At 45.7% G+C, this 12370-nt stretch overlaps 2 protein-coding genes across 2 annotated transcripts in view; both read left to right on the top strand.

Moving 5' to 3' along the window:
• Nucleotides 1–1324, top strand: part of TAS1R3 (taste 1 receptor member 3) — an 85977-nt gene extending 84653 nt beyond the window's left edge. Inside the window, exons 5-6 of the mRNA XM_086919381.1 lie at nucleotides 52–172; nucleotides 375–1324. Of these exons, the coding sequence (XP_086775507.1) occupies nucleotides 52–172; nucleotides 375–1324 (1071 nt within the window). The remainder of the gene's footprint in view (nucleotides 1–51; nucleotides 173–374) is intronic.
• Nucleotides 1325–2699: 1375 nt separating this feature from the next.
• The window catches only part of LOC147710707 (taste receptor type 1 member 3-like), an 88401-nt gene continuing 78730 nt past the window's right edge, over nucleotides 2700–12370 (top strand). Inside the window, exon 1 of the mRNA XM_086919380.1 lies at nucleotides 2700–2720. Within this exon, the coding sequence (XP_086775506.1) occupies nucleotides 2700–2720 (21 nt within the window). The remainder of the gene's footprint in view (nucleotides 2721–12370) is intronic.

The raw sequence follows: 12370 nt of genomic DNA, 5'->3' as shown, positions 1-12370 counted from the left end.
TTTTTCATTCTGCAGGTATCAGACTGTTCTTTTACTCTTTATTCCCTACAGGTGCCTGGGTCAATGTGCAACAACAAGTGTGGAGAAGGTCAGATCAAGAGGATGCGTGGTTTCTACTCCTGCTGCTATGACTGTGTTGACTGCATGGAGGGCTTTTTCAAGAGAGCACCTGGTGAGTATGTGGAGGGGTTGACCCAGAGAAGGAGGCATTCGAAAGAGCACAATATGTTGTCTATAAAGCAAGCTATTCATTGGAGGATAGATAGCTTTTCGCACTGTGAACCAGCAGGTCAATTTTTCACTTGTACACAAGTTTGCCAGAATTTACGGCTTCTTGTAATGCTTTCTCCCTTTCTCTCTCTTTTGATAACTAGAAGATGAAGCATGTACCCGGTGTCCTCCACAGACCTGGTCTCCAGCCAGAAGCTCTGAGTGCTACAACCAGGTTCTGATATACGTCTCCTGGGAGAACCCCTTCGCTGTGCTGCTGCTGGTCCTTATATCACTTGTCATTCTTCTCATCCTGGCTGTCGCAGGGCTCTTCTTGAAGCATCTCCACACTCCTCTTATACAGTCATCAGGAGGCAAAATGTGCTTTGCCATCTTACTGTCACTGCTTGTTGCATGTGGCACCAGTGCCACCTTCATAGGGAAACCAAACAAGTACACATGTGCCATCCAACAGCCTCTGCTGGCATTTAGCCTGACCACCTGCCTTGCCCTCTTCCTGGTTAAATTACTGAAACTTGTTCTGGCAGCTGAGCTCTCTCACTGTCCCAACATTTACCTTGAGTGGCTCCATGGCAAAGGATGTTGGCTGATTGTGGCTCTCTGCCTATTGATCCAGAGTGCCATCTGCTTTTGGTACATCAGCGTAGTGCCTCCTAAAGTCGAGACTAGTGACAGCGAGTCAGAACATGAGATCCTGCTCCACTGTTCCACCCAGTCCTTGGTGGAGTTTGGCCTGCTGCTTAGCTTGAATGGAGGACTGGCCTGCATATGCTTCCTGTGCACCTTCCTGGTGCACACCCCATCCGGGAAGTACAACCTTGCCCGTGGCATCACCCGTGCCTTGCTGTTATACTTCATTGCCTGGATCTTCTTTATCCCAACCTACTCCACAGTTCAGGACTCTTACAAGCCAGTAGTGCAGGTCTCCGTCATCTTGCTGTGCACCCAAGGAATCCTGGGAGCCTTCTTTCTCCCTAAATGCTACCTGCTTTGGTTTAGGCCGGAACGGAACACAGCTGCCTTTTTTGGGAGTACCACCGATGAGCCCACCAGCATTAAAGCTCCCAGGGAACAGCAGTCTAACAATAAATGAACCAGTCCCTATAGAACCTCCATTTTACTTGCAGGAGGCTTTGCGTCACTTCTGCGTCACATGGAAACCTATCCTACATGTAGAGTAGCATGAGAGATGCTTAGGCTGGAAATAATGTATGCGTGGACAACACTACTGACACCATGTGGGCTTCTACAATGTATATGGTTTGTACTTAACCTAATGAAGATCTCCATTCCATCCAGTAGTCTTCACACACACTTCTCCAAGTAATTTATCCCCCGCCCCCCAAAAGAGACCCATCCCCTCAATGAAATCTGGGTTATCTTGTTACTAGTTGACAAGAACAGCAGTATTTGGTATGCATGTTGACTGGGGTATGCATATAGGAATAATCATCAATTACGTTTATTACCACGTCTTGTTTTATCCCTGTTTGTGTAATGACATTGCTCAGAATGGGTGATTGTTGCTTACTCTTCTGGTTAGGATGGAGCACAATAAGAGTGTCTGCTGAGCATGGTTAGAGCTGGTTTCAGCGCTGATATTAACATGGGTGGTGGAGTGAAATGGAGGCCACTTGGTTGAGAGCCTGCTGGTGAGGCACTGTGGGCATGAGAGTGCTCCAAGAGCCTCTCAGTGGGTATGTTCTGCCAGTAACACCAGTTACCTCCGGAAGTCCTTGAAGACAGGTTGCCCTTGGAGGTGGGACACCGCCCTTGGGTTCAGAGGGGCTCCGTGTTCCCCCATAGGGCTGGCTCAAAACACCAGCAGGCAGATTCCCCACGTAACCCCTAGTCTTCTGCCTCTTCAGGCTCCCGGTATGACTCAGAGTATGTGATGCATAGCGGGTCACCACTGTAGAGCCGCCACTCACGAGTGAGAAAGGGTCGGTGGGGCTCCACTCTGTTCTGCAGGTGTGGGATCTGGTGCACAGCAAGGCCTATCCTTGACTTCGACAGGGAGCACCGCTGAGCTCGTAGATTAGTGAGTATTCCTCGTATGCACACCAGTTCACAAATTTAGCCAGCCTTGCTCTTATACTAACTATAACAAAGGTCAAAGAAGTACTCAGGAGCCACAGGCAAGATCCAAGAACCTCCTAGACATAAGGGGCGACAACATTGCCCCAGTCCTTACATAAATTAAGTGAATTGGATCTCTTTTCACCTGTCTCCCAGAGCCATTAGGGATAGTCTGAATACACAGTTAGTGATACACCATCTATGAGTGATTACTGTTTTCTCCAATGCCCGAGAGTTCTTTTGTATCAATGCGTTGATGTTGTACAGCAAAAGGGTTGTGCAGTTCCTAACAAAGGGACAAGGGAAAGGGCAGGTTGATGTTCTCAGCGATCAGTGAGATGGGTGGCATAGCTTCTCTGTGTCAGGTACTAAGATGAATAAAGATAAAAATGTGCCAGCTAGCCATCTTGGTAAGTGTCTTTATGACCTTATTGGTGTATCTGAGGGTTTGTCTGCCCAAGAGAAGCGGGGGCATTTAAATAAACATGGTGGGAAAGAGGGACATCCTCCTGAGAAAGCCTCCGCCATAGGACCTAGTCATGCCAGACCTGCCCTGTGGAATCAGGGGTTAATACCCATTGATTCCCAGTTGTAAACTACAGGAAGTGGCTATCATTTAGAGATAATTTACTATTACAAGCCACACAGCCATTTTTTTCCCATACTGGAGCTATTGACAAAGAACATTTTGCACCCAAATTCAGACAGTTCATTGGCTCCTGGAATCCAGATATTCCTGTCAAATGACGCGTGCGAAAAGAAAAGCAGCCGCAAAGTACCAAGGGATGACTCCAAATCACATCAAGCAAAGATGCTGTTTGGGCGCAAAGGCTTCTATGGCCTACAGCGACAGTGTTGCTGATGCAGGAAACTTACTGGCTCCCTAAATACATTAAGCTATCAATGTGAGTCACACAGTACTTTTGAAGACCAATCCATTCCAAATGCTACTTGGATAATTATAAGTCACTTTCAGCAAAACTGTATTCTGTTATTATTCCAGCACATTGAATTATGCTGTTTGGAGTGGACAAGCTTCAGGAAAAGTTTCAGTTAAACATCACCATTTTCAACTGATTGCAAGTATATTTTTTAAGTAAAGGACCACTAATTTATTTGATTCTGTTCATAAAAGTGAATGATCTATTTATATTTGAAAAATAAACTAGATTAAGTCTTTCTTCGGAGATTTATTCATATTACTTTATCATTATGTTTATACCCTGGAAATAAGGGAACAGTTATGTTCATAGAGGGAGGTTTTAAAATTACCTATATCAATGTGGGATTAGCTGGATTCCTAGAGGTAGGTACCTTGTGGGTATTTAACCCACACTATCCAGCCCTGTTCTACAATTAACTCTTCCCCCTGGGAGTGCCTAGAAATAGAACTTCACCCAACCCCCATCCCTCACAGCTCCTAAGTTATCAACAAGGACAATATACTGAGGAACATGTTTAAACCAAACCTTATCAGATGGTGAGGGGAACATCAACTGCCACAATGTTGTGTAGGTTAGTGAATTTACCTATATATACTTAATTTCACAATGTTGGGATAGTAGGTATTCCAGCTACAGTATTTTTGTAGGGCACTATTTACACGATATTTTGACATATAAACTAGGCACTATTCTGTCCAGATTAGTCTCACCCATCTCTGTTGTCCACAAGAGTCAAGTTTCACATCCATCTGGCCTCCTGTGTCGACCATTTGACGATTCCCGGGTGCGGGTCCAATCATATGTAGACGATACACAGGTGTCTGTATGTGTGCTTCTCTAAAGGTTAATGTAATATCTCAAATTTGCACAGTCTACTCAAACGGTTCGAGGGTTGGATGCAATGAAACAGCAGTAAAACTGAATTCACCCTCTTTACATCCATGGTCCGAATGGTCCACTAGTCGCTGTGTATATCTCGGACCTCTAAACGAGAACCTGTTCAGATACACAGTGTCAAGAAGATGGTGTTCATATTTAATGAGGGGGTAGCATTTGTGGCCACAGGGTTGTTTGTTGGAAGCTGTTTCAACCTAATGAGCAAAGTCAAACCCTTGCTCTCATCACTATCCTGTAAGTCAGGGTTCTCCTATCCTGGAGTGCTGGATCCATACCAGATTTTTAACGTATCCCCATTTGGATAAATGTGGCTGTTTCAAAAATCTGGCATGGATCCGGCCCTCCAGGACCGACTTTGGAGAACCCTGCTGTAAGTGAAAGACCTTGGTGGTGGGGCTGCTTTGAATGCAAGACCTAATTATTAAGCCTGTCTGCGCTCTAGACTTCCCTCTACCAAACCATGGGGCTTCAAAGAGCCCCGTGGTTTCTGGTGAAAAAAAAGCGAACATGTCACAGTGGCACAAAAAATCGACATTAGTGTCCTGTGAAGGAACTTACTTGATTTAAGTTAGGACGCTGGATCATGTATCAGCGGTTCTCAGATTCAGAATCGAGCACCAGCCACCTCTCCTGATGTGACTCTCTCTACATTCCCGCCCAAAATCTCTGCAGCAATAATAAAATATTAATGCCCCTTACTAGAATCATGGAAAGGTAGAGCCAGCTATCTGGAGCCCTCTCCGGGACACGTGAGATCAGCGTCCACCCGTAGACGCTTCCGAGCAGGGTCTTAACACAGGCCCCTGCAGCCCCAGTGGTGCAGAGGGGACCCAAACCTTGAGAAGGCCGCATTTCCCTTCAGGGGTCACCCATGAAACTGAAAGCCTATGTATAATTCTGAGATACTGGAGACTTGGGCCCCTCAGCACATTCCGCACAGGGGCCTCGCCGTTTTGTGTTACACCACTATCTCAGAGTAGAGATAAAACCGAGGGGCAGATTTACAAGCCCCTTGCGTGATGCACCGGTGGCGCAGCCTGCTGAGTGATATTTACAAGCACAGGTAAAGTCACCCTGCGTGACTTAATCGGTGCTTTAAATATCGCCCCTGTACGCGCTACACTTTGCATGTTAGGGGCGTGACATGGGTGTTGCTATGGGTGTTCCCACGCAACACCCATGTCCACTGATGCATTTCCAGATTTACGAGAAATCGTGAATCTACAAATGCGTCAGAATGCTACACCACCCTAGGGGTTGCGTAGCAAGGTGCAACAAGGAGAAATGTTTTCATTTCTACTCGTTTGTTTCCTCTTTCAATACGTTGTGCATTCTACAGCACACATTGGAAGAGGAAATCACCTCAAATGATTGTTTTTGTGCAGGGGGGTGTCTGTATCTGCACAAAAACAATCTCCCCTTGACTTTTAGTGTGACCCAACTGGTTCAGAATACTCACGAGTGTTGGGTAGTTTTAAAGATTACAAGTGTGATCACCAAGTATAGTTTGACTTTTCGTTAATGTTATGTGCCTTCTTGTTATCTTTTTTCATACATTTTTGCATAGTACAGTTTGGAGTTATCTGCAACCTTTTCCTCTTTTTAAATACTGTCATAGTCAAATGCTTTCATTATACATGGCACGTCCACGCTCTGCAGGTCTCTTCATAAATGGAGTAACACTTCCTACACTATTTTGCTGATTATAATTTTTCGGGGGATGTAAAAGTCCTCTGCATGGTAAGATACGTGTCCTGCGCTGATCCTGTTGCCTAGATCCTTAATGCTGATTATTTTGTCTTAGGCGTACATGAATCATGTGTGTTTGTCATGACATAGGCCTGTCTCACGGATTGTGGTCTTGTTGGACTGGGAGGGTCCCCCAAGCGCTGCTCCCATAGTGGTGGAAGTCTTCTTCCTACATCAGGAGTTAAGCAGCATGAGCATGGGAGTGACAGCATAGCGTGCAGTGATCAGCAGGAGTGAAAAGGTCCTTTTTAACCTGTATCACTGGGTAAAAGCACATTCACCTTCTTAAAAGTATCGCAGCTGTGTGTTGAAACTCACCTTTGGCCTACATCAAGTAGATGAGGAGTGCTGCATAGCGCAGGAGTAGTGACTCTGTGTTGGTTGAATGTGTGCCTGGGAAGGGTACAGTACAAGGATGGAACAGTACTGTACAGTACATGTATGGTTAGTAGATACGCTGGGTGTAGGCATGCCTGTGAGAAATACATTAGAGATATGTAGTGCTATGAAGTTTGTGTGCAGGGACAGCATGTGTTCAGTGTATGTGTGCTTGCTAGAAGTACAATACAAGAAGGGTTAAGCGTTAGGCAGTGCGCACGTAGTGAGTGTGTGCTGGCAGTGTTTGTGTTTTGAAATAACACACCCTGTTTAATGATAGAAAAGCATCAGTGCTAAACTGCACGCAGATAAAGTGTATGTACTGAATGTATGTGTACATGTAAGAGTACAATGTTGTTCTATGTTATATTGATTTGTATGACGTACTAATCACCCAAGGGGGGATCCAGGCGATTAGGCAGGTGTTTGGTCCCAAGGTGCTTATATGAAAAGTCAGGTCTTTAGCTTCCTGTTGAACTGAAGAAGTGATGAAGAGGTACAATTAACCACACCACGACAGTGGATACCAAAAAGGGAGTCACACTTATCCTGATATCCCCAAATTCATCACAGATAATAAGATGAATGCCATGTACTTGGCTTTTGTGCACACGCTCCAAGCACCCACTGCCAAAATGCAGTCTTGATAGGACTAAACAAATTCTAATTGAGTGGGAGGGTGCACCATATATTGATTAAGTTCAAAAGATATATCAAAATGTCAAAATATGTTTTGAACGTAATCAATGTATGGTGCACCTTCCTACTTTATTAGAAAGTGACTAAGAGGTGTTGATGTAGGTTGTTCCATGTCTTGGGTGCGATGTAGGAGAATGAGTGACCTGCAGTTTTGCATTCGCAAGGGTATTTCAGTAAGAGTAGGGCAGAGCATTGGTGTCTGGTGGGTTGGTGAAAGTGTATGAGGCTGTTCAGGTATTCTGGTCCTGTGTTGTGTAGAGCTTTCTATATGGGGTAACAGCTGCCCTCATCCTCCTGGACCTCTCAGCAGCCTTCGACACCGTATGCCACCGCACACTAATACAGCACCTCAGCAACACTGGAATCCAAGGGAAAGCCCTGGAATGGATCATCTCGTTCCTCTCCGGAAGAACCCAGGGAGTCCGCCTCCCCCCCTTCCGATCCGCGGCCACCGAAATCATCTGTGGCGTTCCTCAAGGATCCTCACTTAGCCCAACATTCTTCAACATCTACATGAACCCCCTCGCCAAAATCGCACGAAAACACGACATCAACATCATCTCCTCCGCCGACGACACCCAGCTGATACTTTCCCTCACCAAGGACCCAGCCACCGCCAAAACCAACTTCCAGGAAGGGATTAAAGAAGTAGCAGACTGGATGAAGCACAGCCGTCTCAAGCTCAACTCAGACAAGACAGAAGTCCTCATCCTAGGACAATCCCCATCTGCCTGGGATAACTCTTGATGGCCCCCGGCGCTGGGAACCGCACCGACACCCACGGACCACGCACGCAAACTGGTTTTTATCCTGGATTCCTCCCTCACGATGACCAAACAAGTCAACACCGTCTCATCCTCATGCTTCAACACCCTGAGAATGCTTCGGAAGATCTTCTGGTGGATCCCCACAGAAACCAGAAGAACAGTCACCCAGGCCCTCGTCATCAGCCGACTGGACTACGGGAACGCCCTATACGCAGGAACCACCGCCAAACTCCAGACTAGGCTCCAGCAAATACAAAACACCGCCGCACGACTCATCCTTGACATCCCTCGCCACAGCCACATAACCACCCACTTGAGAAACCTGCACTGGCTCCCTGTCAACAAAAGGATCACATTCAGACTGCTCACCCACGCACACAAGGCGCTCCACAACGTGGGCCCAGACTACCTCAACAGCCGACTCTCGTTCTACGCCCCAACCCGCCAGCTTCGCTCCACCACCCTCGCCCTCGCCATCATCCCCCGAATTCGAAGAACCACCTCCGGAGGAAGATCATTCTCCTACCTGGCTGCGAAGACCTGGAACTCCCTCCCCACTCACCTACGACTGACCCAGGACCATCTCAGCTTCAGGAAACACCTCAAGACCTGGCTCTTCGAACAGTAGCAGCATCCCCCCTAGCGCCTTGAGACCCTCACAGGTGAGTAGTGCGCTCTATAAATGCCTTGATTGATTGTGCTTGAGAATTTTGAATTGTCTGTGCTTGTGAATGGTGAGCCAGTGAAGCTTCCTGAGGTGCGGTGTGATGTGGGTTGGAGGTCGAGTGTGTGTCTTGCAGTGCTGTTCTGGATGGTCTCTTATCTTAGTTGTCTGAGATTCCGGCGTAGAGTGTTGCTGTAGTACAGCCTGCTGGTGATGAGTGCTTGCATGACAGTCAGTCTGGTGTTCTTAGGCAACCATTTGAGGATCTTTCGCAGCATGCATATGATGTGGAAGCAGGAGGTGCATACTGCCTTTATTTGAGCTGTCATGTTGAGATTGTCGTCTAGGATGTTTTCTAGATTTCTTATGTGCTCTGTGGGTGTGGGCATTGGCCCTTGCACCGACAGTCCCCAGGTGGAGTTCCATGATGAAGTCTTGTTGCCGAAGCTCAGCACTTCTGTCTTGTTGGAGTTGAGCTTCAGGCAGTTGATTCGCATCCAGGCTGGTTCCATGGTCATGCATTTGGTGAAATTGGTTCTGGTGATGGTTGTCTTGTTTGTCGGGAGGATTAGTTGGGTGTCATTGGCTTAGGAGATGATGGTGATGTCCTGGTATTGGATAATGTTGGTGAGCGGTGTCATGTATATGTTGAACAGGGTGGGGCTGAGGGACAATCCCTGTGGGATTTCTGCCTATCAGTTTATTGGTCTCTGATGTGAAGGGTGGCAGCCTGGCCCTTTGGGTTCTTTTCGGGAGGAAGGAGCAGATCCATTTGAGAGTGGGCCCTTGTGGAGTATTCTGGTGAGAGTGTTGTGGGAGACTGTGTTAAATGCTGCAGAGAGCTTGAGCAGGATGAAAACCGGTTTCTCCTAAATCCAGGATGATTCTAATGTCATTGGCGGCTTCAAAGATTGCTGTTTCAGTGATGTGGTTCTTTCTGAATCCTGATTGAGTGTTATCTAGAAGATTGTAAAGTTGGAGGTGGGTTGTGAGTTGCTTGTCAATGGCCTTCTCAATCACTTTGGCTGGAGAGAGAAGCAACTAGGTTTGCAGTGTGGCAGTCCCGCCTGCAACCTAGCAGGCAGAACATGACAAGTCACAAAACGTTTGACTGAAATCCTGAAGAGTAAAAAGAGATCTTTGAGTATGGCCTAATAGTTTGCATTCCTCTAAACATGGAAGGGTTGGTTTTGACCGGTTTGGCATATTTGATTTACTTGTAAGTCACATGTAAAGTGGTATCTTATATACCTAGTGCCTGTAAAGTAAAGGCTACTAGTGTGCCTGCAGCACCACTTATGCCATCCATCAATGTAGCCCTTCAAACCTATCTCAGCCACTTTGACTTGGCATGTAAAACTACTTGCCAAGCCATAAACTCCCCTTTTATTACGCAAAGGTCATCCCTAAGTTAGGCCCTAGTTATCCCATTGGCATGGCGCTGTATAAGTAAAAGTTAAGACATGTGTCTTTATGTGTGGCATGCCCTGGTAGTGACAAACAGCCAATTTCATTTTCACTGCTGAGAGGCCTACTACTCTCATAGACTAGCATTGGGAATTCCCTTATCTACTTTTAAGTGATAATTCCTGATCAGAAAGGAGTGGTGTTGCCATGTTTGGTATGCTTAGAACAGTGGTGATAAATCCTGTTCACTGGTGTAGTTGGATTTTACATTACTATTTTAGAAATGGCACTTTAACAAAGTAGACATTTCACTGTACTTATGGCTCTTTGTACTTTGCAGCCTGACTCCAATAAACTTCCGGGCTGGGTGACAACAACACTTAATGAATACTTTTTAGACAGCCACCACACAGTAAGGGCTAGGTGTGACATGGGATACATCTGCATTGATCTGCATACTGATAGTCTTCCTGGGCTGGGCGAGGGAAAGGTGGTTCACACTTAACATTTGTATAGGTTGTGTCCTGCCCTCACACAAATGTAAATGTAAATGTATTGCGATTTATATAGCACACGTATCACCCGAAGGCATCAAGGCGCTTGCCTTGGGAACCCGTCCTGGTATTCCCCTGTGAGATAACCCCAGCAGGGTATCCACAAGGTGAAAGCCAGGCATCCCGCCGCGAGGGGCCGTAGTGGAGATTAAGCAAGCTATTGCCCAGAGTCGCAGAGTGTGAACCCGTGAGTCGAGTAGGCACCGGAATGAGAATTATCGAGTCCGTGGAATTTTTGAGCCCAAGACCCGCCGAGGCGGGGAATTGAACCCTGGTCCAGGACCGATCTCAGCTTCCGGGTCTGCCGCCTCTAACCCCTGAGCCACACTTCTCCACAGGTATAATTTACCCCCTACTGATCGTCTGGAGCCAGGGCTTGTCTGAAAGAGATTGTTGCACACTTCTAAGGGTTCCTTAGAAGTCACCCCCTCATCAAAGACATTTTAGAGTATAAGTACTGGGGCTCTGGCCCCATGTTTTTAGACTCTGCATGCGTGGGACTTGTAACCATAAGCTGCTGGCTCTACAATCTGCACGTTGACAGAGGACTGCTGTCCTGCCAGGAGGAACTTCATTTGGACTACCTGCTTTGTTGTGCTGCTTGCTGGGCTGCAGGCGGGACTGCCACGCTGCAAACCTGACTTTCGTGTGTAACTGACTTGCCCTGAGTACAGTGATGGGTTCTGCCTGGCGTTGGTGCATACCCTAGCCAACCAGAAACCCCATTTCTAACATTGTGTCATTCAGATTTTCTTGCACTCACTACAACATACAGCAATGTGTCAGCCCTCTGAAGCCATAAGCTCACTTCACTGTGAGTGACAGCATTCTGCTCTTACAGAAGGATCAATAAACACAAAGTAGTTCCCTTGAGCCAGGGACTATCGAGGCAATGTGTACTTTTTGACACCTAAACAAATATTCAATGACAAAACAAAACAATCATTGACAAAGCAAAAAGGCCGGTAATCAGCTTTAAACCTATTGGCCTTGCTACTGCCTATTCTTTGTGAGCTCAGCCATTGTTTACCTTCCGAGGGTAATCTGATTTCCCCTCTACTTTAATTTGGTTAAGGACATAATTCGTAACCAAAGAAGTCCTAGTCAATGATGTGAATATATACTCAGACTGTCACATGTAAACTGCAGTATGTTCCATCCAGTATGCTCCACAGCTGTCCCATTGCACAAGCCCAGATGTGAACATGTGTACCCTTGATGTTTTTACATGACATTTTGTAATCTTGTTTATCCTGTGATAAAGTCAGGGCTAGATGCACTTGAATCCATAGAAACTTTGAACGGGATGAACTGCTCATGCATAAATTTGCAAAATGTAATATGTATATGATTAATTTTCCCATGCGGTGTTGCAAAGACACAGTTTTATTCTTATGAGTATGTCTTCATGTGACCCTCTGTTGAAGGATGTTACATGAACTCTCAAAACTCAGCCACAAACCATTGAACACAAGCACGTTATCAGCGGCGGTTCCTCCGTGGGAGCAGAGGAGAGTCGCCCCCACACTGTTGGGCAGAAAGCATAACAAGCATTTGCAATGCAATAGGTCGCGAATTAGGAAAGTTTGAGCTATTGGTATTGTGAATGAGAGATATTTTATTTATGTGTTGGTTTTGAAAATAGAGAAATGAATAGCTTTGTCATTTACAATGCCAATAGTTATAACTTTTGCAAATGTGACACCTATAGCATTTGTAATGCAATATGGGTTGTATTGACGTAACTTAAATGTATTGATATTACAAATAACAATGGCTTTTAATTTTTTTTAATAATTAATACTTAAATAAAAGTTATTGTAATTCATAATGGCAATAGCTTAAACTTTTGTAAATAACTTTTGTGAAGATTATGTTCAGTGTATTTTATTGTGACGAAAATCCAAGAACAGAAGTGAAATATTAACATCTTTTTGTGACATTTGTAATAAAGCTTGAAACATTGAGAGAACATATTTGAACCAGTTGTTGTTGAATGGT

Source organism: Lissotriton vulgaris, chromosome 5 (assembly GCF_964263255.1).
Source record: "Lissotriton vulgaris chromosome 5, aLisVul1.2, whole genome shotgun sequence".
Classification (NCBI taxonomy): Eukaryota; Metazoa; Chordata; class Amphibia; order Caudata; family Salamandridae; genus Lissotriton; species Lissotriton vulgaris.
The sequence above is the reverse complement of the archived record's forward strand: the minus strand, read 5'-3'. Positions and strand labels throughout refer to the sequence as shown.